This window comes from Peromyscus leucopus, chromosome 1, assembly GCF_004664715.2.
Source record: "Peromyscus leucopus breed LL Stock chromosome 1, UCI_PerLeu_2.1, whole genome shotgun sequence".
Taxonomy (NCBI): domain Eukaryota; kingdom Metazoa; phylum Chordata; class Mammalia; order Rodentia; family Cricetidae; genus Peromyscus; species Peromyscus leucopus.
The window spans coordinates 148529883-148556086 of NC_051063.1; the positions used below are offsets into that span (position 1 = coordinate 148529883).

The window sequence follows — 26204 nt, forward strand, 5'->3', positions numbered from 1 at the left end:
TTGCACCCCTAACCCTTCCCTGGGCTCTGTGGTGAGGGGGTGAAGTCCCTTCCCTCTCATAGACATGGAAAACAAACTTCTCACTTTCTGGACCTCCCATTCAAGTGCTTTTACACCTGGGTATCATGAGTGCCTCACCTGCCGTCTCTGTAGAGCCAGACACCCATCTCATGCCACAGCTTGTTAAACAACATACATGTACATACATTTACACACCACAAGTGTCCACACATGCATGGATGCATGCACACTCACATACATACGTGTGCACACACACACACACATGCACATACACACACATACACATGCGCTTACACATGCACACACGTACATGGGACACACTGAGGATCAATGTGATCCCACTCCAACAGTCTGGCCAGGTCCCTTCTGGCCTAAAGCCTGACAAACCTCCCACTGACACCCAGGGGCGGCCATCTCACCCTCTGCCTGATGCCTGCTTTCTAAACACAAACCTTGCCGGCCCCAGTCTGTCCCCAGCACTTTCTTCGGACTGCTCAGGATGGCACCACCATAAATATCAAATACCCCAAGGGTAGGTGCTCCCACTGATGGCATCTCCTGGGCATGAGGTCAGGAATAGACCACACTTTTGCCAGATGACAGTTTGGCAGGCACCTTGGCTTGGTGGGAAGCACTCCGTGGAAGGTGGCTCTTCACATGGCAGGCTCCCCTCTCAGCTGCAGTTCCAGCTGAAGTCTCCAGTGCCGGCTGGCTGCCTCCAGACTTCTTGTTTTATGTAACATTGTGTTGGTGAGGAAGGAACCGAAAGCTAGTCATCACCATAAAGTCCCAGGACAGACTGACTCTGAACAGTTGTCATCTGGAGTCAAATTAATATTTTCTTTCATCTTTTTTATGCTACCTTGGCATCTATTCAAGAAAACCTATCATTTTAAGGCTGATTCAGTGTAGATCTAGAGAGTTATGACAGAGTCCCACAATTGTTCTGAGAAAAAATTTGCAGAGTAAAAGGCAATTCCTCAACACCCAATGATTACAACATGCACTTTGAGCATGGTGTAGCTTCATGTAGATTACACTTGCTATTTTCTGTGCCTGGGGTAAAGCACCATGGCCCAGGCAGCCTATAGAAGGAAGGTTTATTCGGTTCTGTGATTTCAGAGGGATGGGAGTCCATCACCAGCATGAGGAAGTGGTGGGCATCCTGGCAGATATTGGACTGCAGCAGCAAGCTGGGAACACACATTTTGAACTGAAAGTGCAAAGCAGAGAGAAGAAATTGGAAGCCGGGCAAGGCCTTAAGCTCTTAAAGCCCGTCCCCAGTGGCACACTTCCTCTAGCGAGGCCACACCTCCTAAGCCTCCCCAAACAGTGCCACCAACTAGGGACCAAGTGTTCAGATGTGTGTGCCTATGGTGAGCATCTCATTCTAACCACTACAAGGATGAACTTTTATTGTCAAAACAATACCTGACCACTAAAAACACTAAAAATTAAATTATAGGTAGATGCATGCATTATAGATTAGGTAGGTAAGAAATCCTATAGAATATTAATTCTTCTTTTGATATTTTTCTGTATAACATTCATTTATATATGGAAAATGTTTAACCAAAGCCAGAGCCATTGTACTACCCACAGCAGTGCCCTTCATGTATGGATGATATACATCAAGGCTCCCAGGAGATACCTGAAATCACAGATGGTTCCAAGGTACACATGCCACACTATGCTTTTACCTATACATATGTGTTTACATCATAGTTTGTTTTATAAAGTAAGCATGATGAGAGTTTGGCAGGAACTAAAAGCAAAACAGAGCATTTGTATAAATACGGTATAATACATTATTTTAAATGTGTGGCAGTTTTTTTTTTTCTGGAATTTTCTATTTGATGCTTTTAGACCACAGGTAATTGAAATCCAAGAAAACAAAAGTACATATAAAGGAGCAAACTGTGATAACTGTGTTAGCAACTTTATTTTTTCAAGTAAAATATCGTGGATAGAGTCAGAGACAGATGATAGATGGGCTAGTCATTTGTTGCCTCCCAACCTCAGAATCTGTGCTGAATCTCTGAGCTTCAGGGCTGACCTGCACACTGCATGCCCTGGGCTCTCTTCTCTCTGCCATCTGGCTGGGTTTCCTCATGCGGGACACTAATAGAGAAAGGTGAAGGTGTGGGCAGCATGTTTTTCTCCAGCTGCCCATTTTCCCGGGCAGTTTTGGGCTACAGACCCTGCTTTGTGGAGGGGCACCTCTCTTGGCTACGCTTCAGCTAGACCTTGATAATGTGGCTCCCTCCTTTTTTTGGTCAAGCCTGTGATGATAACTGTCTAACTCTGGGATTTTCTATTCTTTGTTGATTTCTTTGACCTGCTTATCATCCTCTAGTCAATCTTTGAGCAATGTATATTAGTGAACTTCCCATCACTGTGACAAAAACCCCTGTCAGAAACAGTGTGAGAGGAAGGTTTTATTTGGGCCCATGGTTTTGGAAGGTTCTGTCCATGGTTATTTGGCTCTGTGACTCTGGACACGTTGTGCGGCAAAACATCATAGGCAAGGATGAGTGGGACTTCCTTTCTGTGGTAGACAAGGAACAGTGACCGGGCATACAGGAAGGCAACATCCCTAGGGACACAACCCAGTGAACTACTTTCTCTAGCAAGACCAAGTTTCCAAATCACTGAACTTGTAGGGATCTCCAGATGACCAAGTCCAGAGAAGATGTGGTACTCTACAGCCCTTCCCATATTCTACCATACTCTCCCATACTCTCTGCCCTAAGATCTCCTGTGTATCCTTGTTGCACACTTAGCAATCAAGTACTATGCATGCGTCTTTCTCTGAGTTTCTGAGTTCTTCTAGCAAATTACACCCAGCAAGTGGGCTGTTGGAAGCTCAGTTTGTGGCCAGCAGGTCGAACGACCCGGGACTAGAGATTGGCATCTGAGGTGGTGGGCAGAGGCGGTCACGGGGACTGCTTAGCCTATGAGATCTGAGCTATCTCTAGGTAGTTTGGAACTGTACTGGATCAGACAAGCCCTGGCTGGTGTCTGATGCAGGAGACCTGCCTTATTGCTTGCTGGTGAGGGCGAAACTCACATTTGGGGTTCCAGAAGCCTGAGTAGTCTTTTTCTTGTGCTGCTTCTAAAGATATGTGAGTTTCCTCCTTGTGGATTCCTGGGAACCTCCCCAGCACTGTCTCTCCCTATTCCCATGGTGTCTTCATTTATCATGGTATCTCTTTCCTTGCTCTCCCAGAGTTTTGACACATTCTCAGATTGTACATAAATGGCACTTCTGACCTTTGTATTTGCCCTACATCTGCCCTTGTGTGTGAGCCATCCATGTTGGTGGGAAGGAATCTAGCTATTTTTTTTTTCACTTCTGTGCTTAATTTTACACTGTGTGGACCTACAAGCATTTATTTAATGGAAATGTGGGCTCTCGATGTCTTCTTATTACAAACAGCAGTATACCAAGCATCACATTCATATCTCCTGGGCACCTAGGAAATCACTGTGTCCTGCATTTCCTGCATCTTCCACTTCACTGAACACTGCTAAATTGTTCTCCAAAGAGGCTGGATGAATTACTCACACTTTGTCCGGGTCCCCATGCCTCTGTTTCCATGCCTTCTGCTGTGGCCACCTGAGAGGAGGGCATAACATCATACTAAGATTGGTCTATGCATTCCCCTGACCACAGGGGATGCCAGGGCTTTCCTGTGCTAAGACCATTGAGCAGCTTTGTTGGTCTCTTTCACTACTTTTACACTGAGTTGTTGATTTGCTTTTCATTTGTAAATGTTCCTTTTGCCTTTTCTGAATAGTAAATGTTTCTTCTTTGAGTGTACTGTGGACAGAACCTCCATCTGCACCCTAATTTCCCTTCTTTTTTTGGTTTTAATGTCTTTTTCTCACTAAATGTCTTAACATTTTAATACAAATGTTCAGCATTTTCCTTCTAATTTCTGCCTTTTGCCTTGTTTAAGAAATGCAATTAATTCTCTTTGTTCATAGCAATTATATTTTGTAAAATTGCCCTAGACACCAAATCCCACAGGAAGCAATTACTCCTTGGTAAAAACAGAGCTCGGCTCCTTCAAGCCCTTGGTCATGACCTTTTGCCAACTGATCTATTTAGAACCATGTTTTGCATGTGTTTCTTTGAGGCTGAGGGCAGTGGGGGGGCTGAGGACATGGCTCAGTGGAGATGGGCAGGTGCTCTGCAAGTGTAAGATCCTAGTTGGAGTTTGATGTGCCAGCACTCAAGTGAAAACCAAGCATCACTACACATGCCCATAGCCTCAGCATAAGGGAGAAGATAGATAAACAGATCCTAAGTGCTCATTGACCCCTCATTCAGAAGACAAGCTTCCGGTTAGTGAGAGACCCCTTCTCAAGTCAGAGTGATAAACAAAGGCATTTGACATTCTGCTATAGCCTCCACATGCATGCACATACTCATGGGTGCATGTACCACACACACACACACACACACACACACACACACACACACACACAGAGAGAGAGAGAGAGAGAGAGAGAGAGAGAGAGAGAGAGAGAGAGAGAGAGAGAGAGAGTAGAGTGCACATGCATCCAGAGAGAGAGAGAGACAGAGAGGGAGACAGAGATTTTGGAGTTAAAAATATATCCTAGCAAGGAACCAAAAATTACATATACAAAACTCACAAATAATGGGGAGCCCCTGTCCTCCTCTCCCTCAGAGCTGGTTTTATATTTTCATCCAAAAGTTGCAGTTGCAGATTGCAGATTTACGGTTTCTAATTTCTCCCTTGTGACTGGTGTGACATTGCTGGTGGCTCTCTGCACATAAATGATGAGCCTGGTGTCGTTTACTGTGACCCCAACCTTTCCTATTGATTTGCCATGTGTCACGTCTGTTGGCTCTTTTTGTGAACTCTACTGCTCTTTGTCCATTTTTCTACTTTTTATTTATTCTGTTCCACCTTACTCACTCTGTTTTTATAACTAGCTTATTTCCACAAATTCCTCATTTGTGCCCTCTGTGTTGGTAGCTTGTTCTCACTGCTCTGGAATTTTCCATCTGTGTGTAAACCCCAGCATGTTCAGCCCTGCCCTGTGGAAGGGGCCTTGCTGTTGGCCCCAGAGCTGGTCAGAGCAAGCACCTGTGTGTCCATCTTACAGACCATAAGGAGAGTGAACCCCAAGAAGACTGGTGGAGATATTCACTTTAAAAGAAAATACCAAATTATTTTTCCATAATGAATATACAGCTTTCACTTCCACCCAAAATGTCTTAGCATCCTTGTTGACTCACCTCCAGTACTTGGCATGGTTATTTAAAGAATTTGTCCAGCGAGTTATCTTGTGGTTTTGATGTACATTTCTCAGCTATTACTAAAATCTATTTCCATTATTTTGTGTGTGTATGGTGTGTGGTGTGTGTGTATGATGTGTGGTGTATTGTGTGTGCATGTGTGTGTGTGGTGTGTGTGTGTATGGTGTGTGTGTGTGTATGTGTGTGTGTGGTATGTGTGTGTGTGTGGTGTGTGTGTGTGTATGTGTGTGTGTGGTATGTGTGTGTGGTGTGTGTGTGTATGTGTGTATGTGTGTGTATGTGTGTGTGTGGTATGTGTGTGTGTAATGTGTGTGTGTGTATGTGTGTGTATGTGTGTGGTGTGTGTGTGTGTATGTGTGTGTGTATGTGTGTGTGTGGTATGTGTGTGTGTGTGGTGTGTGTGTGTGTATGTGTGTGTGTGTATGTGTGTGTGTGTGTGTGTTTGTGTTTGTGTATTTGTGTTCATATGTATACCATGGCTGGTGCATACATGGAAGTCAAAGGACAACTTGCAAGAATCAATTCTCTCCCACCACATAGGTCTGAGGGATCAAACTCAGGTCAGGTGGCAAGCACATTTACCTGCTTGCCATCCCTGATGAGCTTTTGAGATATTTGTCCACCATTCCATTGCTTCTCCTGAGCCTGGCTATTCATGTCTGCTGATGGGTTTTTAATCCGTTTTTACTTTTTTTAAAAATTTTATAATGAATTTAATTTTACATATCAGTCACAGATTCCCCTGTCCTTCCTCTTCCCTTCCCCCCCTTGCCCTCCCTCCTCCCACCTCTCATTCCCACCTCCTCCAGGGCAAAGATTCCCCTGGGGATTCAGCTCAGCCGGGTAGACTCAGTCGAGGCAGGTCCAGTCCCCTCTTCCCTACACCAAGGCTGAGCAAGGTGTCTCAGCACAGGCCCCAGGCTCCAAACAGCCAGCCTGTGCACTAAAGACAGGTCCTTGTCCCACTGCCTGGGGGCCTCCTAAACAGTTCAAGCTAATCAACTGTCTCCAGAGGTCCTAATCCAATTCCATTGGGGCTCCTCAGCTATTGGTTCATAGTTCATGTGTTTCCACTAGTTTGTATTTCCAATCGTGGTCTCCATATCTCTTGCTCATATAATTCTCTCTCTCTCTCTCTCTCTCTCTCTCTCTCTCTCTCTCTCTCTCTCTCTCCCCCCCCCCCCCATTGGACTCCCAGAGCTCCACCTGGGGCTTGGCCGTGGATCTCTGCATCTGCTTCCATCAGTCATTGGATGAGATTTCTATCATTACAGTTAGGGTGTTTGGCCATCCGAGCACCAGAGTAAGTCAGTTCGGGCTTTCTCTCGACCATTGCCAGTAGTCTATTGTGGAGGTATCTTTGTGGATTTCTGGGGACCTCTCTAGCACTCTGCTTCTTCCTATTCCCATGGGGTCTTCAATTATCATGGAATCTCTTTCCTTGTCCTCCCTCTCTGTTCTTGATCCCGCTGGGATCTCCCGCTCCCCTAAGCTCTCTTTCCCCCGACCCTTGCCCTTCATTACCCCCCCACACACGTCCAGTTTGCTCATGTAGATCTCGTCCATTTCTCTGTTGTTGGGCGATCCCTGTGTCTTTCCTAGGGTTCTCTTTACTTTTTGTCATTTCTGTGAGCTTTGTTTTGTTTAGGAAGTCCATTGCTACTTTCTAAGCATAATGGTATGTTTATGTATTAACTTCCCTTTCAAATTCTTAATCTATTAAGCATCACTTTTCATGTATGTTGTATAAAAAGCTATTTATTTTGATATCATTTACTGATTCATTCTTTCCATACAAATCTATTTTTTTTTTTTTTGCCTCATTAGTCACACATCAAGTTCTAAAATTTCTTTACATTCTTTTTTTTTTTTTTTTTTTTTTTGGTTTTTCGAGACAGGGTTTCTCTGTGTAGTTTTGTGCCTTTCCTGGATCTCACTCTGTAAACCAGGCTGGCCTCGAACTCACAAAGATCCGTCTGCCTCTGCCTCCCGAGTGCTGGGATTAATGGCGTGCGCCACCACCGCCCAGCTCATTCTTTTCTACTAAACATGTCCTTATTTCCTCTCTCTCTGCCACACCCTGTCCCTTGGGATCTGCAGGATGTCTCTGAAGGTGTCCAAGTGCCTTATAGAAATTGCACAGTGCCAGCATGTGCCCCGTACAGTTATCATGTAGACTTAAAATCACATGCTACCTAGCAATGGAACACTATGCAAATGGCTATTCTACTGTGTTGTTCAAAGACTGGTGATGAGAAGAAAAGCTTGTGCATGGGGCAGGTGAGATGCCTCAGTGGCCGAAAGTGTTTGCCGTGCCAGACTGACAGCCGGAGTTCATCTCTAGGGTTCACAGTGGAAGGAGAGAATCTACCCCCCCCCAAGTTGCCCTCTCACGCCACACATGCATGGCGTGGGTTTACCTGCACTCCCACACCCCCACAATAATTAGAAAGAAAGAAATGCTTTAAATCCGAACATGTACACTCTAGATCCATTTCCCCCTGGGTTTTTTCTGTCCCCAGTTGACTAAACCTGTGGATAGGAACTTCAGGCAGTGGGGTTGTGCCACACTGCCATGATTGTTGTCACTACAGGCTCTTTCTTTTTAAATACCTATACGTCTTCCCATCATTTTCTGTCTTTACTCATGAGTACATTCCTGCTCTTGTTGTTAATGTGAATGGCGTCTTTTGGAGAGTACGCCCTGGTTCTTGGCAGTATGGAGAATGCAGTTCTGCTCTCTGCCTTGTCTGGAACAACACTGCTTGACATCATACTTAATTCAACTACTTGAATACATCACCGGGTTTCTGTACAAATAATTACACTCTAATTTGAAAACTTCTTTTTTTAATTCTTTTACCAGTAGCCTCCTGTCCAGTGTTGAATGGTGAGTGATAAGGATATTATCCCATGTCCTTCTGCATATTTACTGTAGAGTTTCTTGAGTTACAGAAATCCCTATTGATTTCCAGTGCATTAAAAAGCTTTTTAATACTAGTGTTAAAAAAATTAACTCCTACATTGTATATATTGAGATGATTGTATAGTGTTTTTCATTTAATATGGTGAATAGCATTGCATTATGAGATTAACTTATATTAAAATGGGAATTAGCTAAACTTGGTGGCAATGTGGAGTTTTTATATGTAGTAGATTTTAGCTTGTCAACATCTTACTTAGGATATTTGCATCTCAGTTCATGTGGAAGAATTTTCCTATGGTTTTTTTTTTCTCCACATCTAGATCTGTTTTGTTTATGCTTAAAAAAATCCAACTGTCCTAACAGGCTATATAATGTGCCATTTTCCCTCTCGATTTTAAACTAGTTCTTTGAGAATTTCATATAGTATATTTTGATCATATTCCCACCATCCCTTCTCTCTTCCAAGATCCACCTTTTGTACTGGCTGGTTTTATGTGTCAACTTGACACACACTAGAGTCATCAGAGGAAGGAGCCTCATTTGAGGAAATGCCTCAATGAGATCCAGCTGTGGGCATTTTCTCAATTAGTGATCAGTCGGGGAGGGTCCAGCTTATGGTGGGTGGTGCCATCTCTGGGCTGGTGGTCCTGGGTTCTATAAGAAAGCAGGCTGAGCAAGCCAGTAAGCAGCACCCCTCTGTAGCCTCTGCATCAGCTCCTGCCTTGTTTGAGTTCCTGTCCTGACTTCCTTCAGAGATGAACAGCAATGATGAAGTGTAAGTCAAATACACCCTTTCCTCCTCCTCTTGCTTTTTATTCATGGTGTTTTGTCACAGCAATAGAAACCCTAACTGACACCTACCAACCCAGTATTGTGTCCTTTTAGAATTTAAAACCCATCATATACAATTGGTGCTACCCATACACTCTTGGATGGATGTGTGGCCTTCTACTGGAGTGTGGTTGACCCATTGGGGGCCACACTTTAAAGAAAATTGACTCTCCCAGAAGCTCTTAGCTAGAGAGGAACTTTGTACCCACTTCCCCTCTCCATGGTAGGATTTTGTTCAGCTTGAGCTTGCAAGGTCTTGTGTATTCTGTCACAATTACCAAGAGTTAATATGTGCAACTGTCCTGCTGTGTCCGGAAAATGGTCTCATTGCCTCTGGGTCTTACAGGATTTCTGTCCCCTCTTCCCCAATGATCCCTGAGCCATGGGAGGAGAGGATATGATATCGATGTCCCATGTAGAGCTGAGCATCCTGCAGTCTCTTGTTCTCTGCACCTTGACCGATTGTGAGTCTCTGTGGCAACTGCCACCTACTGCAGAGAGAAGCTTCTCCAAAGCCCATTGAGAGATGCACTAACATATGAGATATACAAGTATAATAAGTCATTAGAAGCCAGCTCAATACCATGTCCCTTTACCAGAGTAGTAGTAGTAAGAAACCCTGTAACATGTGCTCCCTTAAGGCTTATGACCTGTCTATTCACAGGTTCTTGGCTCCAACCTGTAGACAGGTTGTAAGTTATGGGTTTCAACTTGTGGAGTGGGTCTTAAATTCCAAATCAGGAAGTGGTTGATTACTATCTTGGAATTCATGCCACTATTGTACCAGACAGCATGTCTTTCCAGGCTCCTTGTCCTTGCAACTTGAAGGGCTCACAGCTGGGTACAATAGATGATTGCTTTTCTCCTCTGATAGTGGACATAGCACCCTCCCCCACTATGAAAGCTACCCAGTAGGGATGAGGCTTCTAGTAGAGTACCAGTTTGATTTCTTTATTTTCTAGGAAGGGTCAGATGAGGAGGGGACTAGGAAAGTAAGGTAGATGAGGAAATATGGAGAGGGATAGCTACCAATGAAGACTATGAAAATCCATATGGAAACCTACTACTGTAGACACTTCCATATACATACAGACATACATACAGACAGACAGACAGACACACAAATATATATGGAAGTTAATATATATATAAACTTAGTTCATGTATACATACAGTTCATGTATATTTAGTTAATATTATATTATATTATATTATATTATATTAATTACCTTATAATGGGTCAACAAAGCCTCTACTGAGCACCACAAGCTAACAAAAGTCCTACTGTCAGGTATTGGTTATCTCTGTTGGAGTTGTTGGCCAGTAGACATTATAGGTGATTGCCAATGTTTTTTGATTAACCTGCTGAACGTGACAGTGGGAGTGTTGCTGAAGACCCCAGACAGTGTGTCACTTTCTAAGGACATTCCTTTATCAATGCTTCTTCCATTCCCATTATATATTTATGGTCCATTTTGATGTACTCAAGGCCTTTCTTTTCTAAACATTTTTAATAACTCCTACTTAATATTTTCATGGTTTTGAAAGTTTAGGTAGTCTAGTTTTTAAAATAGTGATTGAAAGCTACAGGCTAATTATAATTGCAAAGAGCTTATATATTCAGAATTTATTTAAAAATAATTATATATATGTATGCACACATGCATGATATGTACACATACATGATATGCATACAAACTCATAGATAGATGTGTTTTCCTGCTTATCTGTCCTTGAATAGTAGAGAATCATTAGGTAGTTTCCTTCCTGCTAAAACTGTAGAACTGTAAGAAAATAATTCATCTATGAAGTGCAATTATTTACTCAGAAGTGTAACTTAGGAGTTTATAGACATTTCATGAAAGTTCAAAGTTGCCTTTCAGAGGACAAATAAGGGTTTCTGGTTCAGAGATAAGGTGCATGTCTGCATGCTGCAGAGGTGTGTGTTTCCTCGGCTGCTGAAGGGCCATTGTGTGTCCAGCATCCCTGTAAGGAGCCATGTCCAGCATCCCTGTGAGGAACAGCCCCATGTTTTTGATACTCAGAATCAGGCCAGTTCACTTCCATTCAGCAGTTGTAAATAGGATGTTAGCATCTTGAAAGTACAGCTCACTCGGATCCTCCCCAGCTGGCGTCACTCACCTTCTTTATAGGGCAGCCTGATTTTAGCTCCTTCCCTAGGATCTGGACTCTAGCCATCCAGAAGGACTTCTGTATCCAACCACTGCCTTCTACAGAAGCAATTTAAGTGGCTCAGGATCTGCTCCATGATTGTCAAATTCTTTGGGAAAAAAATGTGGAAAAATGGAAGTCACAGTATACATATGCACACATACATTAATTATACTACCAAAATCAAGAGGGTTGTTTTTTGTGTCTTGTTTTACTGAGTCATTTTCTACATTACTTTATAGAAGGGTTAAATTGAATTTTTTCCTCTGTGTGTAGTTAGAAATGTAAGAATTAAATTGTTTCCTTCTAGCCTGAACTTAAAATTCAAAAAGGCACAATGAGACTGCTTAGAAATTTTCAAATGAATGTTTACGAACAAGCCATTGGATCATCTACAGTGGTAGAAGACGTGGTCTCTGGTCTTGCTATCTTTCAAAATGGAAGTTGGAATGTTTTGTATTTCTTCCATAGGGCCTGAGACTTCACCTCCTTTCAAACTAACAAACGAGCCTGCTCTTGGTTGCTGTTATTTCTCTGACAGAAGGCAGGAAACTCCTGGTTCAGAGGCAGGGAGTTTAAATGCTCACAACAGAGGCACTGTGCAGTGTGACCTGTGTTTGCCCTCAGTCAAAGCTCCCATCACAGAGCTGCACTCACAGTGAGGGAGATGATGGACCAGGACTGGGGAACTTGGGGAATCTGTGCCTCTGTAGTAAATCTACACTTGGGGGCACATGTCACCTCTTTCCTCTTTCTTCAGAACTACTTACTGCACACTCAGCCCAGGGAAGTGAGCTGCACAGAGCAGTTGAGATCTAAGTCAGCAGGAACTTGGAGGTGGGCCACACCCGTGGCGGACAGCCTCCCCCACACAGATGAGGGAATGTCAGGTTGGAGTATATAGCCGGTGTCAGATATGCCAAGGAAAGAAACAGTGTGAGGAATGGGTACCTAAAATGACAGTCCAGGTAAAGCCCAACCCCATCCCACATGCAATCACACCAGATATTCATTCTCTCCACCTCTTGTTACATGTCTGAGGCTGTACAGCAGGACACCTTGGCTGGTAATGGTCTGTGAAACTTCTTTCATTATTCAAAGAGAGAAAACATGTCAGAAGGGAAAAACCTAGGGAACGAACTTGCAGAAAGGAGTATAGGAGCTTGTCATCTGCACAAGGACATTTCCAGAAGGCAAAGGAATCAAAGCCCTGGACTTGGAGTTTCCTAATGTGGAGGCATCTGTGTGTTCTCAGTGCTGACACCTGTCTCTAGTCATTATGCTGAGAGGATCCAGATTTACTTGGAGTGGAGAGAATATTCGGAGAATTCATCGTGTGTAGATTTGCCTAAGTCTCTGAAGCATTTTTCCTCTTTGTTTTTCTTCTGTGCGTGATGTGCTCTGTGAGAGAGTTTCCTAAGTGTTGGTGTTAATAACTTGGGAGGTAAGTGTGACAAATGTCCAGAGGCCAGGCTCAGTATCAGCAATGACAGCCATGCCGTTTCCAGTGACCGTGTAAAGGGATTTTACAGACCATGAATTTTAGCATTTGTGGAGATGCCCTGAGAAAACTGTCATGGCGGTAAAGGTGTTATTTAAACCAGAAAGGAATTGTAAAGAAACATTTAAACCCACTTCCAGTGGTGTGCTGTTAGGAAAAGCCAAACACTGAAGCAGCTGGGGGAGCAGTAGGAGAGCAGGCATTTTGGAATGTGTTTCAAATAAACACACTTCACAGGACGTAAAGCAATGTTTGCCTCGGGGTGCGTATTCATACCAGAGGTTTTAAGGCTGGTGGGAGTGCATGCAAAATTAGTGTTATTTTCAAGGAATTCGTCTCAGTGATAATGGAACATGTGGTCATTAAGGCTGAAATTCCCAGGTTTTAATCTACTTCTACCTATGCTGTATGGATATAGATCGCTCCCTGTTTTAGTTACAATTTGGAATTACCCTCAGAGACATGTAAACTATATAATGAAGAGTTCCGTATAACCTTCCAGAGTATTATTCTCTGGTGTGCCTTTAAGGTAAAAATGGGTGATCCCATTGCAGACATGTGTCTTCTTCAGGGCACTGGTTGGGAAATCCTGACCCGTGAAGTGTGATGGTTCTAGAAATGGGAGTAAATATAGGTCACTGGACACATGAGAACATCCTCAAGGTCAAGATCACAGGATAGCTTCTACTCTGCTCTCCAGCTCTGGTCACTATCATGAGCTACAGATCTATTTTCCCAACTAATCTATAGCTTGTCTGCGGGATGGTACCCTGGCATTAAGCCTCTCCATGTCTCAGACTACACTTGTTTGAAATAGTCATCTCTCATAACCCCCTGACCCTGGGGCTGGTGTCTCATGGTACTCACCAGGATCACCTCCTGTCATCTCTTCGTCCTCATTTCATTATCCCCCTCCCCATCAACAATACATGGCTGCACTGTATTGGCTTGGGCTCTGAAGTCTGGCTCAGACACTGTCTCTGTACTTTTGTGGGCCTGGCTCACACCCCTCTCCAGTATATCACCAACCACTTCAATGTTTCCAAACTCTCAATCGACAGATCCTTGCTGACAGCTGAAGCTCAGGTTCTGTGCTATAGCCTTCAAATTGCTTTCCCAGTCATTTGCTAATGAAGATCTTATTCCCACTTTTCCAACATCACACATTTTCATTGGTAACTCATTACCCACAAAACACAACCAAGCTCCTGATCCTATAACTCTCTAGAACGGTGTGTGTGTCCTGTTCCATGATCAAGCTCCCACCCTGCTTCTTCTTTAGTGGCTGCAGGAGAAGAGGGGGGCATAGGGGATGACCATAGCAACTTTGCACAGCCTGCTCAGCTCTGCCATAATCAGAAACAAAAAACACCACCCAGAGCCTCTTCCCATGATGGTGCATTCAGGGACTAGGTTTACCTCCTTCCTGAAGCAACCACCAAATTGACAACATGTATGAAGATGCAGTAAAGGACTGTGGTTCCTGGGAGGAGGTCAGCAAACAAGGGAAGTCCCACCGTCTCCTCTCTTGCTGATGTCCTAAGGAAAGTCTCAGGGCTCAGTGCTGAGGAAAGTAACTTAGGAGCCCTGAGACTTCCTGAGTTGGGGTGACACTACTGAAGGTATGAGCTGGCCAAGACATGGAGGAGACCTCTCAGGATAGAGATGGGGGAAGATCTGCACACATAACTGTGGGGTCTGTGGAGGGTGTCCCTTGAGTATTCTGTTGAACACTGTTAGCATATGCCATTGAAGAAACTACTAGAGGCCAGAGACAGAGCCACCTAAAAGGATTAGAGACATGGAGCCTGGGCTCACAGGGCTGGGCAGAGTCCAAGTCTCACATTGTTTTGAGGTGTCCAGAGGGCAGAAATGATGGTGGGAATGATAAGTCCAAGACTAAGCACTCCTTAGATTTTAAAAGCCAGATTCCTTCCTCTGACTCAACATTTAAAACAGGCTGTACAACCTTGAGCACCATGAAATGCCGTGAGCTAAATTTACCTTCCATAATATTATCATAACCACACCTCTTTTCTATCTCACAAGTTGGCCTTGAGGTTGTGAGGAAAGGGAGTAGACAGTCACTTCTGCAGCAACAGACAGCTTACAAGAGAGTGGAAAACTTCCTAGAGGTTGCTATAGAATTGAAGACTCTGGCTCATGACTACAGGAACAAGCCCTGGAAATGCTGCTGGACTAGACAGTCAAATTTACACAGAGACCCTCATGCAGGCACAATGTCAGATACTGAGAAAATCATCTTTTATTTGCTCTCAGGGATGCTCACCCTTTGATAGTTCATCATACCTAACCCCAATTTCTGTTGTCCTTCTGGGAAAAGACAGGCTTTACCAGTAGCTGTTAGGATGTGTATAATATTTGGCCTACTCAAAAAAGCTAGAGTTGAGTGGTGTATCATTGGTCAATTTTGTGAATCTTTGGGGTCATTTTTGTGAATCCTATTTATGGCATTTGAGAATGAATTTCCTAAAGAACAATGAATTGCCTTTGGACAGTTAAATTCCATGAAGTATACCCTCTAAGATAAAGAACAGTGGCATGAAGCAGACCCCTAAGATGGAGAACAATGGAATGAAGTGGACCCTTTACAATGAAGAACAATGTCATGAAGTAGACCCTCTAAGATGGAGAACAATATGAAGCAGACCCTCTAAGATGGAGAACAATATGAAGCAGACCCTCTAAGATGGAGAACAATATGAAGCAGACCCTCTAAGATGGAGAACAGTGTCAGGAAGCAGACCCTCTAAGATGGAGAACAAGGTGAACATGCCTGCTTTTGTCATCCCACTAGTCTTGTTACTCCCACTGGTTAGAGTCCCAACTAGTGCCATAAGTCAAGGAAAATGAGCAGCAGCATGTAAATCACAGAGAAACAACATCTGCAGATGACTAAATTCTCTGCACAGAAAATGCCAAAGCACCTTTAAAAATGGCTAGAACTAATGAATTCAAGATCACAAAATACCACATAAACACACACATACAAAAATCACATTTCTAATACTCACAATGAGCATGTGGAAATTAAAATTAAAAGGACAAAAATGAACTGCAACCTAAACCTTATCCAATAATTACCTCAAAATGAGTCATGGACATGAACATAAACAAAACTCTAAAAATGTTTAGGGAAAAAACATGGGAAAATGTTTAAGTATTTAGAGCTAGGCAGACTTGGCACCCAAAGCATGGAGAGACAGAGACAGAGACAGAAAGACTGGAAATTTGCATCATGTGAAAAGTTCATATTGCAATGACTGAATATTTTCCTCCCCCAATTCATATGTTAAAATACTGAAATCCTGACCCTACTGTGATGTTATTAGAACATCAGGACTCTAGACATAATGAGGACATGAAGGTGGAGTTCTCCAGGGGTTCAAGTTCTTGTCAGAGAACCCAGAGAACTTGCTGCCCTGTTCACTGAGGTGAAGCCACAGCCAGAAGTTGGTCACCCGATCCAATGCCTTGATCTATACCCTCAGCCTCTAAAGGTAAGAAACAAATGTCTTGTTGCTGTGGTCACACATCTGGTGGCATTTTTTTATTGTCCCCCAGACTCGGGCACCATGGGAAGTTCTTGGAAAGATATGCTGCAGTTTGAGAAAATAATTTCTGAGTCATATGCCCGTGAATAACTGGTATAAAGAACTTTTGAAAGCCAGGAGCCAAAGGACAAACAAGGCAATGGGAAAATGAGCAAAACCTGAAAGACATTTTGCTAAAGAGGAACCAGATGGCAAATAGCAAGAAATCATTCAACATCTTTACACACCATGGAAATTCAAAATCGATCTGGAAATGTACATCCATGCATACCTATCAGAACAGCTAAACTAGAAGTCACACAAAATGTGTGCAATGATGCAGGGAAGCTGGGTCACTCATGTGTCGTGGGTGTGAATGTAAAATGGTTCAGCCTTTGTGGAAAGCACTTTGACTGTCCCTTGCAAAACTAACTATGCAATAACTATGGCTAGCAATTGTTGTTTTAGACAATTTCTACAGAAAATAAACACTTATCATTGTATAAACACCTGTACAAAAATGTGCACATTTTTTTATTAGTCCCAAATTATAAATCACCCAGGTACTCCTCAACTGGTGATGGTTAAACCAACTGTGGTACATCTATGTGGTGGAATGCTACTCACCAATACAAAGGAATGGACTGTTACTGTATTCAACAGCCATGGTGTATTGTAAGACAGTTGTGAACTTTTCACAGAGCACAATTTCTCAGAGCTGAATGAAGATGGGGGGAAAAAAGAAACAATTGCAAAAAGTGACATGCTCTGTGATTCTATTCATGTGACATTCTTGAAACAAGTGTTGGGGAGCAAGATAGTGGTCGACCGAAGGTATTTGGAGTGGAAAGCAGGAGGAGGGTGGAGGGAGGATTGTTTTTAACAAGCAGCATGGGAGACCCATGGTGATGGAGCCTTCTGTTTCTTGACTGTGCTATCAGTGTCTTGGCTGGGATGTGAACTAAGCTGTGGTTTTGCAAGATACTACCAGTGGGTGCACATGAGAGCTCAGCATTATTTCTGAAAACTACATGTGAATCTACAATTCCCTAAATATAAAAAAAATGTCATTTAAAAATTTGACATTTTATTAAACACTCATCAGTGTCAAGCTACACTTTGTGATTGATAAAAATTATCTACCTTCTAACGTGAACTTCCCAATATTTTCTTAGCTATTTTACTGACTACCTAATAATTACCAAAATTATGAAAGACATATTTTAGGATTAAGAACAGTTTGAGCAGCATAGTAAAAAAATAATAAACAAATATTTGTATTTTAAAGGCTAATTTTTAGCATGAATAAAATACAACCACACATGAAACCAGCCTTCTGTGAAGCAGGTGGCAGCTGCCCATGCCATCCTGGACCTGGGCTTACTGTGTACCCTGGATTCTGCATCTGGGTGGCCAGGAGGAACTGACTCTTTTCCTGCCTTTTGTCTTTCAGGATCTCCTCTTCAGCGTGTGTGCCCTCAATGTCCTCTCCACCATCGTGTGCGCCTTGGCCACAGCCATGTGCTGCATGCAAATGGTCTCTGCTGATGTCCTGCAGATGGTGAGTGGCCCCACTCCTGCCCAGGCTCCCTGCTCTAACCAGCTGGAGTCCAGTGTATATGTCTTCTCTACTTCTGGTAAGAGAACCACAGGTTCCATCAGTCCAATCTGTCCTTGGAGATCCTTGGAGTCATCTCGTGATGCACTCTGAAGAGGGAGACTCTGCAATATTTGCTCATGTCGCCTTACTTCAGACCTTCCAACGTCAGCAGAGTTCCATGTCTATGGTGGAGTCACCCCGCCCCACCCCAGAGCACCTAGAATGTGTCCCTGAGTCCGTCCAAGTTCTGCTGTGCTAGACACCCCCTGGAACCTTTAGAGCAAGGCCTGTCCTTATTCTTCAGAATTCTCTGTAACAGAAGAAGTTTGGAGTTGTTAGAAGATGATTTCTCAAATTGAAAAACTGCTGTTCTTTGCTTTTGAATTTTGCTAATTAACCCTGAGGTCATGGTTCAGTGGCCCTCATCTGGTGCCATGGTCAGGGTCTTTAAAAAAAAAAAGACCTTCAGCTCCCATGGGAGTGGTAAGGCCAGAGCAGGGGTCATGTTCTTATTAATAGACACACACTTCATAAGTCATGATGGCTCTTCGTTGTCTCAGCATGAGTGGACCACAGCCTAGGGTTCGATACGTTATTGCGGAACTCACGATAAAAAGAAATCGGTATTGGTTTTTGGTGCTGAGGGTAGGAGCCATTCTGTGCCCATTTCTCTCTTCCTCCTTCCCATTTGCTATCTCTGTCTGCTTTTGTCTTCTCTTACTGTAACAGATCAGCCAAGACGACGACGTCATTTACAAAGAAAGTAGGGTTACTTAGCATCCTGTTCTGGAGAGTGGGGAGCCCAAGACCACACAACTGCGCGTGGTTGGCCTCTGGTGTAAACCTCATGGCAAGTGGCAGAAGGACAGTGAGGCCGTGTGGGAGACAGAACACAAGGGCTAACCTTGTTTTGTTTTTTAACAGCCCTGCCTCCCAGAGGTAGCTAGCCCTGCTCATTAGAGTGCATACTCATTCCCTCTAGAAAGCGTTAATCCATTCAGGAGGGGTTGACCCTTGTTACCCAAGCGCTTCCCACTAGCCCCACCTCCCAACGCCACCATTTTGGTCTGGGACAATCCATATTCAAGCTGTCTGTGTCTTTCAGCCTGACCCTCAAGGCCCCTGTGCCCTCCACCCAATGTTTTATGCATTTCATGAAAGAAAAGACAAGTTATCCCTATAGTGGGCTTTTCTTTCAAATCTTCCACTTCACCCACCTCTTAGCAGTGCGTCCGTTAATCAAGATATAAGGCCAAAGAGCATCGTTCCCGATATGTTAAAAATCCACTGGTTCTAATTGTACGTGGCGCGCAGCCTGGTGCTCACAGCATACATCCACGCAGCTGTCATAGCGAGCTGACCTTTCTGAGGGGTCGCGGTGTTCTGAGAGGTGTCTAATTAAGCAGTTATTCAGCAAGATGAACTTTTGGCCTCATTCATCGAGGCCTCATGTTGGTAATTTTCTCCAGCATGCTGTATAAAGGAAAGGTTAAATATAAATACCAGAAGGTTCTACCCATCTCAGTAGATTTTGCTATTGATCTGTAAATATCACACCAATTCGACCAAACCAACAGAAGTGAAGGCTGTTAGATGATAGCAGTTTGTATCCCTGTACTTTTAAACACGAAAATGAAAACTGTCAACTAAATAAGAATAAGGTTTATTCTAGCTGTGTGAGCAATTCGAGTTAAGCCAAAGTACACATTGTCCTTTTTGGTGGCCACGTAGACCAGAAATAGGCCTGGGGTCATGCGTCAAGCATGTCTGCATCTGAGCCCCACTGCTTCTGCCTCTGTGGAGTCTTGGAGCGCATCACTGAACCCTACTTGTCCAGTAGTTCCCTCACCTATGAAAGCGGCCCCACAGGACAACCTGCGGATCTCTGTTGATTTTTATTTGATGTTTTTATTTGTTTGCGGTGCTGGGGATGGAGCCTTGTGCAGGCTAGGAAACAGCTCTACCACTTTGCTCTGCCCCAACTTGATCTCCACTTTTCAATGTGGTAGGAGTAGCAGCCAGTTACTGGAATCACAGCAATGACCTCACAGCTGTGACGTCATAGTAATGACCTCACAGCTGTGACATCATAGTAATGACCTCACAGCTGTGACATCATAGTGATGACCTCACAGCTATGATGACGTCACAGCAATGACATCACACAGCACTGACTTCAAGTGCAGTACTGCTTTGCTGTACTTCACTAACTGTGGTGTGCTGTGAGCAAGCAAATTCTTACAGGAATTATCAAGGCTGTGTCTTAGTGTTCCGTTACAATGAAATACCCTAGGGTAGACTCCTATAAAGAGGTTATGCAGGTAATGGCTTAGAAGGCCAAAGGGGCAAAACGGCACAGTCCTACACTTGTGAAGACGTCCTCACCTGTGTCACAGCGTAGTGGCTGGCATCCCAGTAGGCAAAGATATGTAGAAGAGACCAGGCTTGCTCTTCACAACAAGTTCTCTGAACTGAAAGCATGCCATTACTTCCTTCCGAAGGCCTTGCCTCCAGTCACCTAACTTCACCCCCACCCCACCCCCTTCCCAGGAGGCCTCACCTGTGAAAGGTTCTACACCACATCCCAGAAGCACCATGCTGAGGATCAAGCCTCCAACACAGGGACGGTGGAGGACTAAACACAGCCAAGCCACAAGAAGGTGGCTTAGAACTAGGAATAATTGAGTTTCCTGCTGGTGAAGCCTTCTCTTTATGTGGCCACATGCTATGGCACAGGCAAGGTTCTGGTCTCCTGGTCAAAGTGAGCTGTGTATGCCCCCCCCATCTTGGAGGAGGCAGAAGGAAGAACTGTTTATAGCCATGGTGCCTGAGAGACCAGCTCGTGAACCTGTGGGCACGTCACTACCCACTGGTCTTCCTTCTTTTGCACTGAAGGTCGTGAAGTATTTGAGCCTTTCCATCCTGCAAGACTGCTGAGAGGATGGATCATGTGATATATAGAAATGGGTGTTTTAGAAACAGGGTGGCCATCTGGAGTGTGGCTGGCCCAGGCTGGCTGTGGTGGCTACACCTAGAAGAAGTAGGCTGGCCCAGCGGGGTTGTGGACTCATCCAGTCAGATGGAAACGGGATGTTTAGGGAGATAGATACCTTGAAATCTCTTTCCCGGCTTCCTACTTCATTTCATTCAGTTATTTAATTAAAGGAATAATATGTGATCATTGGACGAAGCTGTATTACACAGCAGTACATAAAGAAAAGTTAATGACCTTCCTCACCTGCCGGTGGGAGAGACAAACGCCACAGCTTTGCAGCGAGTCCTTCCATTCCTCCACGATATCTAAGTGCTTATACAAATGCATATGAATAATTGTCTTTCCTCCCGGCCCCCTCCCCCCAGCCTAGTGGCTGTGAGGTGGTATTCCATTGTAGTTTAGATTTGCATTTTTCCAGTGATTAATGATGTTGGTTCTCTTTCTGTGTGTTTAATGGCCACTTATAGATCTTCTGTGGAGGAACGGACTTTACGTTGCCTATGTTTAAAATTGGAATTGTCTCTTATTGCTGAGTCATAGAGTTCTTTGTGTGCTCTGGATCCAGGTCTCTCTTCAGATGTACGGTGTGCAGATGTTTCCTCCCGTTCCACTGATTACCTTTCCACTTACTTGTATCTTTCAGCCACAACTTTAGTTTCAGTGAGGCCTAATGTGTCTCTTTTTCCCATTCCTACTTTCGCTTTGGGTGTCCTGTCTCTCAAGGAAATGAAATTATTCCTTCTGAGAGTTTTGCAGTCTTAGTTGATGTTGAGGAACATCCCTCATAGGTTGTCATGCACGTCGTGGGAGAGGGCCGGTTTTGTGTGGCTCCTGGCACCATGTGTTGAAACGCAAATGTTAACCCACTGAGTTGGCTCAGTGTTGCTGGCAGTTGCCAGTGGACCAGAGATGTATGGGTTTATCTGGGGGCTCCCAGTTCCATTTCATCAGTCTTTATGTCCACCTTCGTAGCAATTCCACAGAGCCTATGGTTACCATGTTATAGTCACTTCTAAAATGGGTGTGAGAATCCTCCAGCTTCGTTTATTCTCATGCTGGTTGTGAAAATTCTGTACCCTTGTAGTTCCCTGTGAATTTCAGAATCAGTTTGTCAGTGTCTGAAAAATAATCACACCGGGATTGTATTAAATCTGTGCGGCAGTTCCGCCGTGTACCACTCACCATGACCTCCGTGTTATCTCCCTTGTGTTGACATCCCAGTTCTGGCTGGATTCCCATTTGTTGGGCTCAGTTGTGGCTCATGTGACTTGCCAATCATTCTTCTGGTATTTTTACTTGAGATCCTCAAAGTGAGAAGTATTATTGAAGTGTGTGTGTGTCTGTGTTTGTGTGACTGTATATGAGTGTCTCTGTGTGGGTGTCTGTGTGTATGTGTGTGTCTGTGTATCTGTATGTGTCATCTGTCTATCGTCTCTCTGTGTGTGTGTATCTGCATCTGTGTGTGTAATCTGTCTATTGTCTCTGTGTGTGTGTCTGTCTGTGTGTCTGTGTTTGTGTGACTGTATATGAGTCTCTGCATGGGTATCTGTGGGTCTGTGTGTGTCTGTGTATCTGCATCCATGTGTGTAATCTGTCTATTGTCTGTGTGTGTGTGTGTGTGTGTGTGTGTCTGTCTGTCTGTCTGTGTCTGTGTGTCTGTGTTTGTGTGACTGTATATGAGTGTCTCTGCATGGGTATCTGTGGGTCTGTGTGTGTGTGTGTATCTGTATCTGTGTGTGTAATCTGTCTATTGTCTCTGTGTGTGTGTCTGTGTCTGTCTGTCTGTCTGTGTGTCTGTGTCTGTGTGTCTGTGTTTGTGTGACTGTATATGAGTGTCTCTGTGTGGGTGTCTGTGTGTCTGTGTGTGTGTATCTGTATCTGTGTGTGTAATCTATCTATTGTCTCTGTGTGTCTGTCTGTCTGTCTGTGTTTGTGTGTCTGTGTTTGTGTGACTGTATATGAGTGTCTCTGTGTGGGTGTCTGTGTGTCTGTGTGTGTGTATCTGTATCTGTGTGTGTAATCTGTCTATTGTCTCTGTGTGTCTGTCTGTGTGTCTGCGTCTGTGTGTCTGTGTGGTACTGGAGACTGAACCTCCGGTCTTGTACAAGTTTGGCAAGTGTCATACCACAGCCACAGCTCCTCTAGGAAATGCTAACTCATGACAAGGTTGCTGTTGGGGAGCAGCCTGCATGAGCATGTGTGCAGCCTCCCATTGGCCCATCCTCCTAACCAACACTCAAGGCTGCTTTCAGAGAGAACTGTGGGGCACTCCAGACACAGGGGCCCGGCTCCTGCTGCCGTCCTTACACACCTTCCTGAGCAACTCTCCACACAGGGGTGCTGGGCTGGGGGGATAAAATCTGGTCCCAGCACCATACTCTGGACCCTTGTCAGTTCTGGTTTCCATTGCTGCGACAAAACGCCATGACCAAAAAGCTGGGGAGGAAAGGGTTTATTTGGCCTCCGCAATGTAGTCTGTCCTTGAAGAAAGCCAGAACAGGAACTCAGACAGGTTAGGGACCTGGAGGCAGGAGCTGATGCAGAGGCCATGGCAGGGAGCTGCTTACTGGCTTGCTCCCCATGGCTTGCTCAGCCTGCTTTCTTATAGAACCCAGGATCACCAGCCCAGAATGGCACCACCCACTATGGGCTGGGCCCTCCCCAATCCATCACTAATTAAGAAAATGTCCCACAGGCTTGCCTGCAGCCTGATCTTCTGGAGGCATTTTCTCAGTTAAGGAGCCCTCCTCTCAGATGATTTTAGCTTGTGTCAAAGTGACATAAAACTGTCCAGCACGGCCCTGTCTTGGTTCTCTTACCTGACATCAAAGGAGAAGGTCTTCCTGTACTGCCCCAGAGGCAGTCATGCAGTGAGGGGTGGGCAGATGTTCCTGGGGTCTAATAAGTACTTCAGGCCTGCATTGTGAGCCCAACATGTTGCACACACTTCCTTATAGTTCAATATGGGCCCTTTGAACAAGAGTATCTAGGGATTCACATACTTCATAGGACATTGCTCTGAAGGTGAAGAAAGCCCATGAGCTCCAGTATATTCTGTGGGGGCAACTGTGAACACTGGATGCCACTTAAAAATACCAAGGGAAACACTTGAATAAAACAGATGCTCTCTGCCTGGATTTCTGCTTCTAAAGTATTAACCAATACTTGTTTCTCTCTCTAGCCTCAGGCACTCCTGTCAGAGGTGACCTGTTCCACGGAAATGCCTGGGCCATGGCTTCATCTATAGGTGTAAAGTGACCCATACTGCATGGGCTCCAAGCTTTCACATAGCCCGTCAGTGAAGTGGGAGGGGAGAGACAGACACTAAGACTCACGTGTACACAGTGAAACACAACAGCTTTATTAGCAAACACAGCCCTCCAATCAGTGTGGGAAGAGGGGATCTACAAGGCACTCACGAAGCAGGTGAGATCTAAATGGGCCTCGAAAGGCTGGAGGGACAGCAGAGGCTGGAGCTTCGGGGGAGCCTCCGGGCTCTGAAGCGGGCGACCAGTGAACGATGTGTGTCAGAAGAGGAAAACACCAGGGATCTGGTCACTCCTTAATTCCGGGGATAGACAGGGGCCAGTAGGATGTTGGAGCTGGGTAGCCGGGAGCACCCAGGGGTGGCAGGGATAGGGTGGGCTCCTTCAGACAGGGGTGGGGCAGGCAGTTGGAGAATCACTGCACTAGCAGGGGTGAGTCCAGGGTTCAGAATGTGGTCAAATGCAGTGAAATCAGTGTGCTCTGGGCTGATGGTTACCTCTGAACGAGGGACCCATGGGGTTAAAATGGCCACCGCCAGACTACCCAACACACATTCCCCGCCTCTCCGGCTAGCCTGACTCACTGCTGTTTTTTTAATTGTCGGAAATTAGAGGGGAAGTGAAGGCTGTGAGTAGGTTGGATGTGCGCTGTCGTCCTCTGCCTCAGAAGCTGCTAATCCCTGTGCTTGCTGCTCAAGAGCTAGGCAGTGACCCATCCATGGGCATCGTTCTGCCGTACCGCAGTTCTCACTTTACTCTGGCGTGTCAGCAGATAAAACCCCAGCCATGATTTCTACTGTGGCTCATATGTAACTGTCACATCACCTCTTCAGACGAGTCCCGAATTGTGTCATGGACTGACACATTCACTCATTTGCTCGGGGGCCCCCTCGGTTGACTGTAGGAGCCACTAGGCAGCTCTGTAGTTGGCTCCTGGATACAGGCGACTCAAGGTCATGACCCCCTCACCCAGGAGCTCAGCAGCACTATTAGGGGGACTTTAGAATTCTAAGCACCCACATCTTCCTTACAATTTGAATGCATCCCTATTGGGGCTAATTAGCTGCAGTTGGAACTAGCATCATGAATGCATGAGATGGCAAGTGTTCCTCCTGTCGTCAGGACTGCAGAAGCCCAGCCCTTCTAACGTGCGGCAGCAGTAACTGCGTGATGCTACGATTCCGTTTATTGGCACAGCTCAGTGGAGAAGGTGCTTGGCCTCCTCAGTGTCATTTCTAGTGTGTTTTTAAATGCAGCTCATTTTCCTGCTTTCCTCGCCATTCCCCCGCACCGCGCCCTCAGCCTCAGAGGCATCCTCAGCTCCTACACAGCTTTGCTGGCCACTGTCCTCTCCTAGTAGTGCCCTGGTGTTCTCGCCCTCTGCTCACAGGTTTCACTAAGGAGGGCCCCCTTGGGACGTGCAGATCTGTGTGCTCTTTGCACAGGCCTCGTAACTGTGAGCATGCAGCTGGAAGACGTGCAGGATACTCAAGGTCATGACCCACCCCAGGAGTTTCCCACAGTCACTCAAGGAGCCAGAATGCCGAAGGAAGGATGGGGATAGCCTCTGTTCCTGGGGGGTGGGGAGGGGCAGGGATGGTAGTGAGCCTGGCTTCCGGCAAATCCAACCCCGAGGCACCCAGACTCTTGCTGTCCAAGCCTGCCTTCCATCCTGTTTCCCTGCAGAAGATCGGGCCCAGAGACAAGAGAGCTAGTGACAGGGAGACAGAGACCTTCATTGGAGCCTCCTGACACTTCTGTGTGGATCTGTGACACAGGATGGCATTGCATGATATAATCCTGGTAGCACCAGGAAGGAAGAACCTGAGACTAATAGGTCAGTAAGGTGCAAAGTCACGTGGGCCTCAGTGGTCGTTCAGTGTCGGGAGACCAGACTTCTGACGGATAATCTGATGTCCATTAACCTCTTCATGGTCTCTTCCAGACTGCAGAAGGTAGACTGTGTGAGCTGAGCCAAGTTTTAGGGGCTCCATGTTGTAGGCTTTGGGAAGCTACCCAGGGTCAAGTAACTGCACCTCTCAGCC

The 26204-nt window shown here is 45.0% G+C and overlaps 1 protein-coding gene across 1 annotated transcript in view; it reads left to right on the forward strand.

Moving 5' to 3' along the window:
• Positions 1-26204, forward strand: part of Fam189a1 (family with sequence similarity 189 member A1) — a 237740-nt gene that overhangs the window by 183876 nt on the left and 27660 nt on the right. The window contains exon 4 of the mRNA XM_028872832.2: positions 17752-17859. Coding sequence (XP_028728665.2) covers positions 17752-17859 — 108 coding nt within the window. The remainder of the gene's footprint in view (positions 1-17751; positions 17860-26204) is intronic.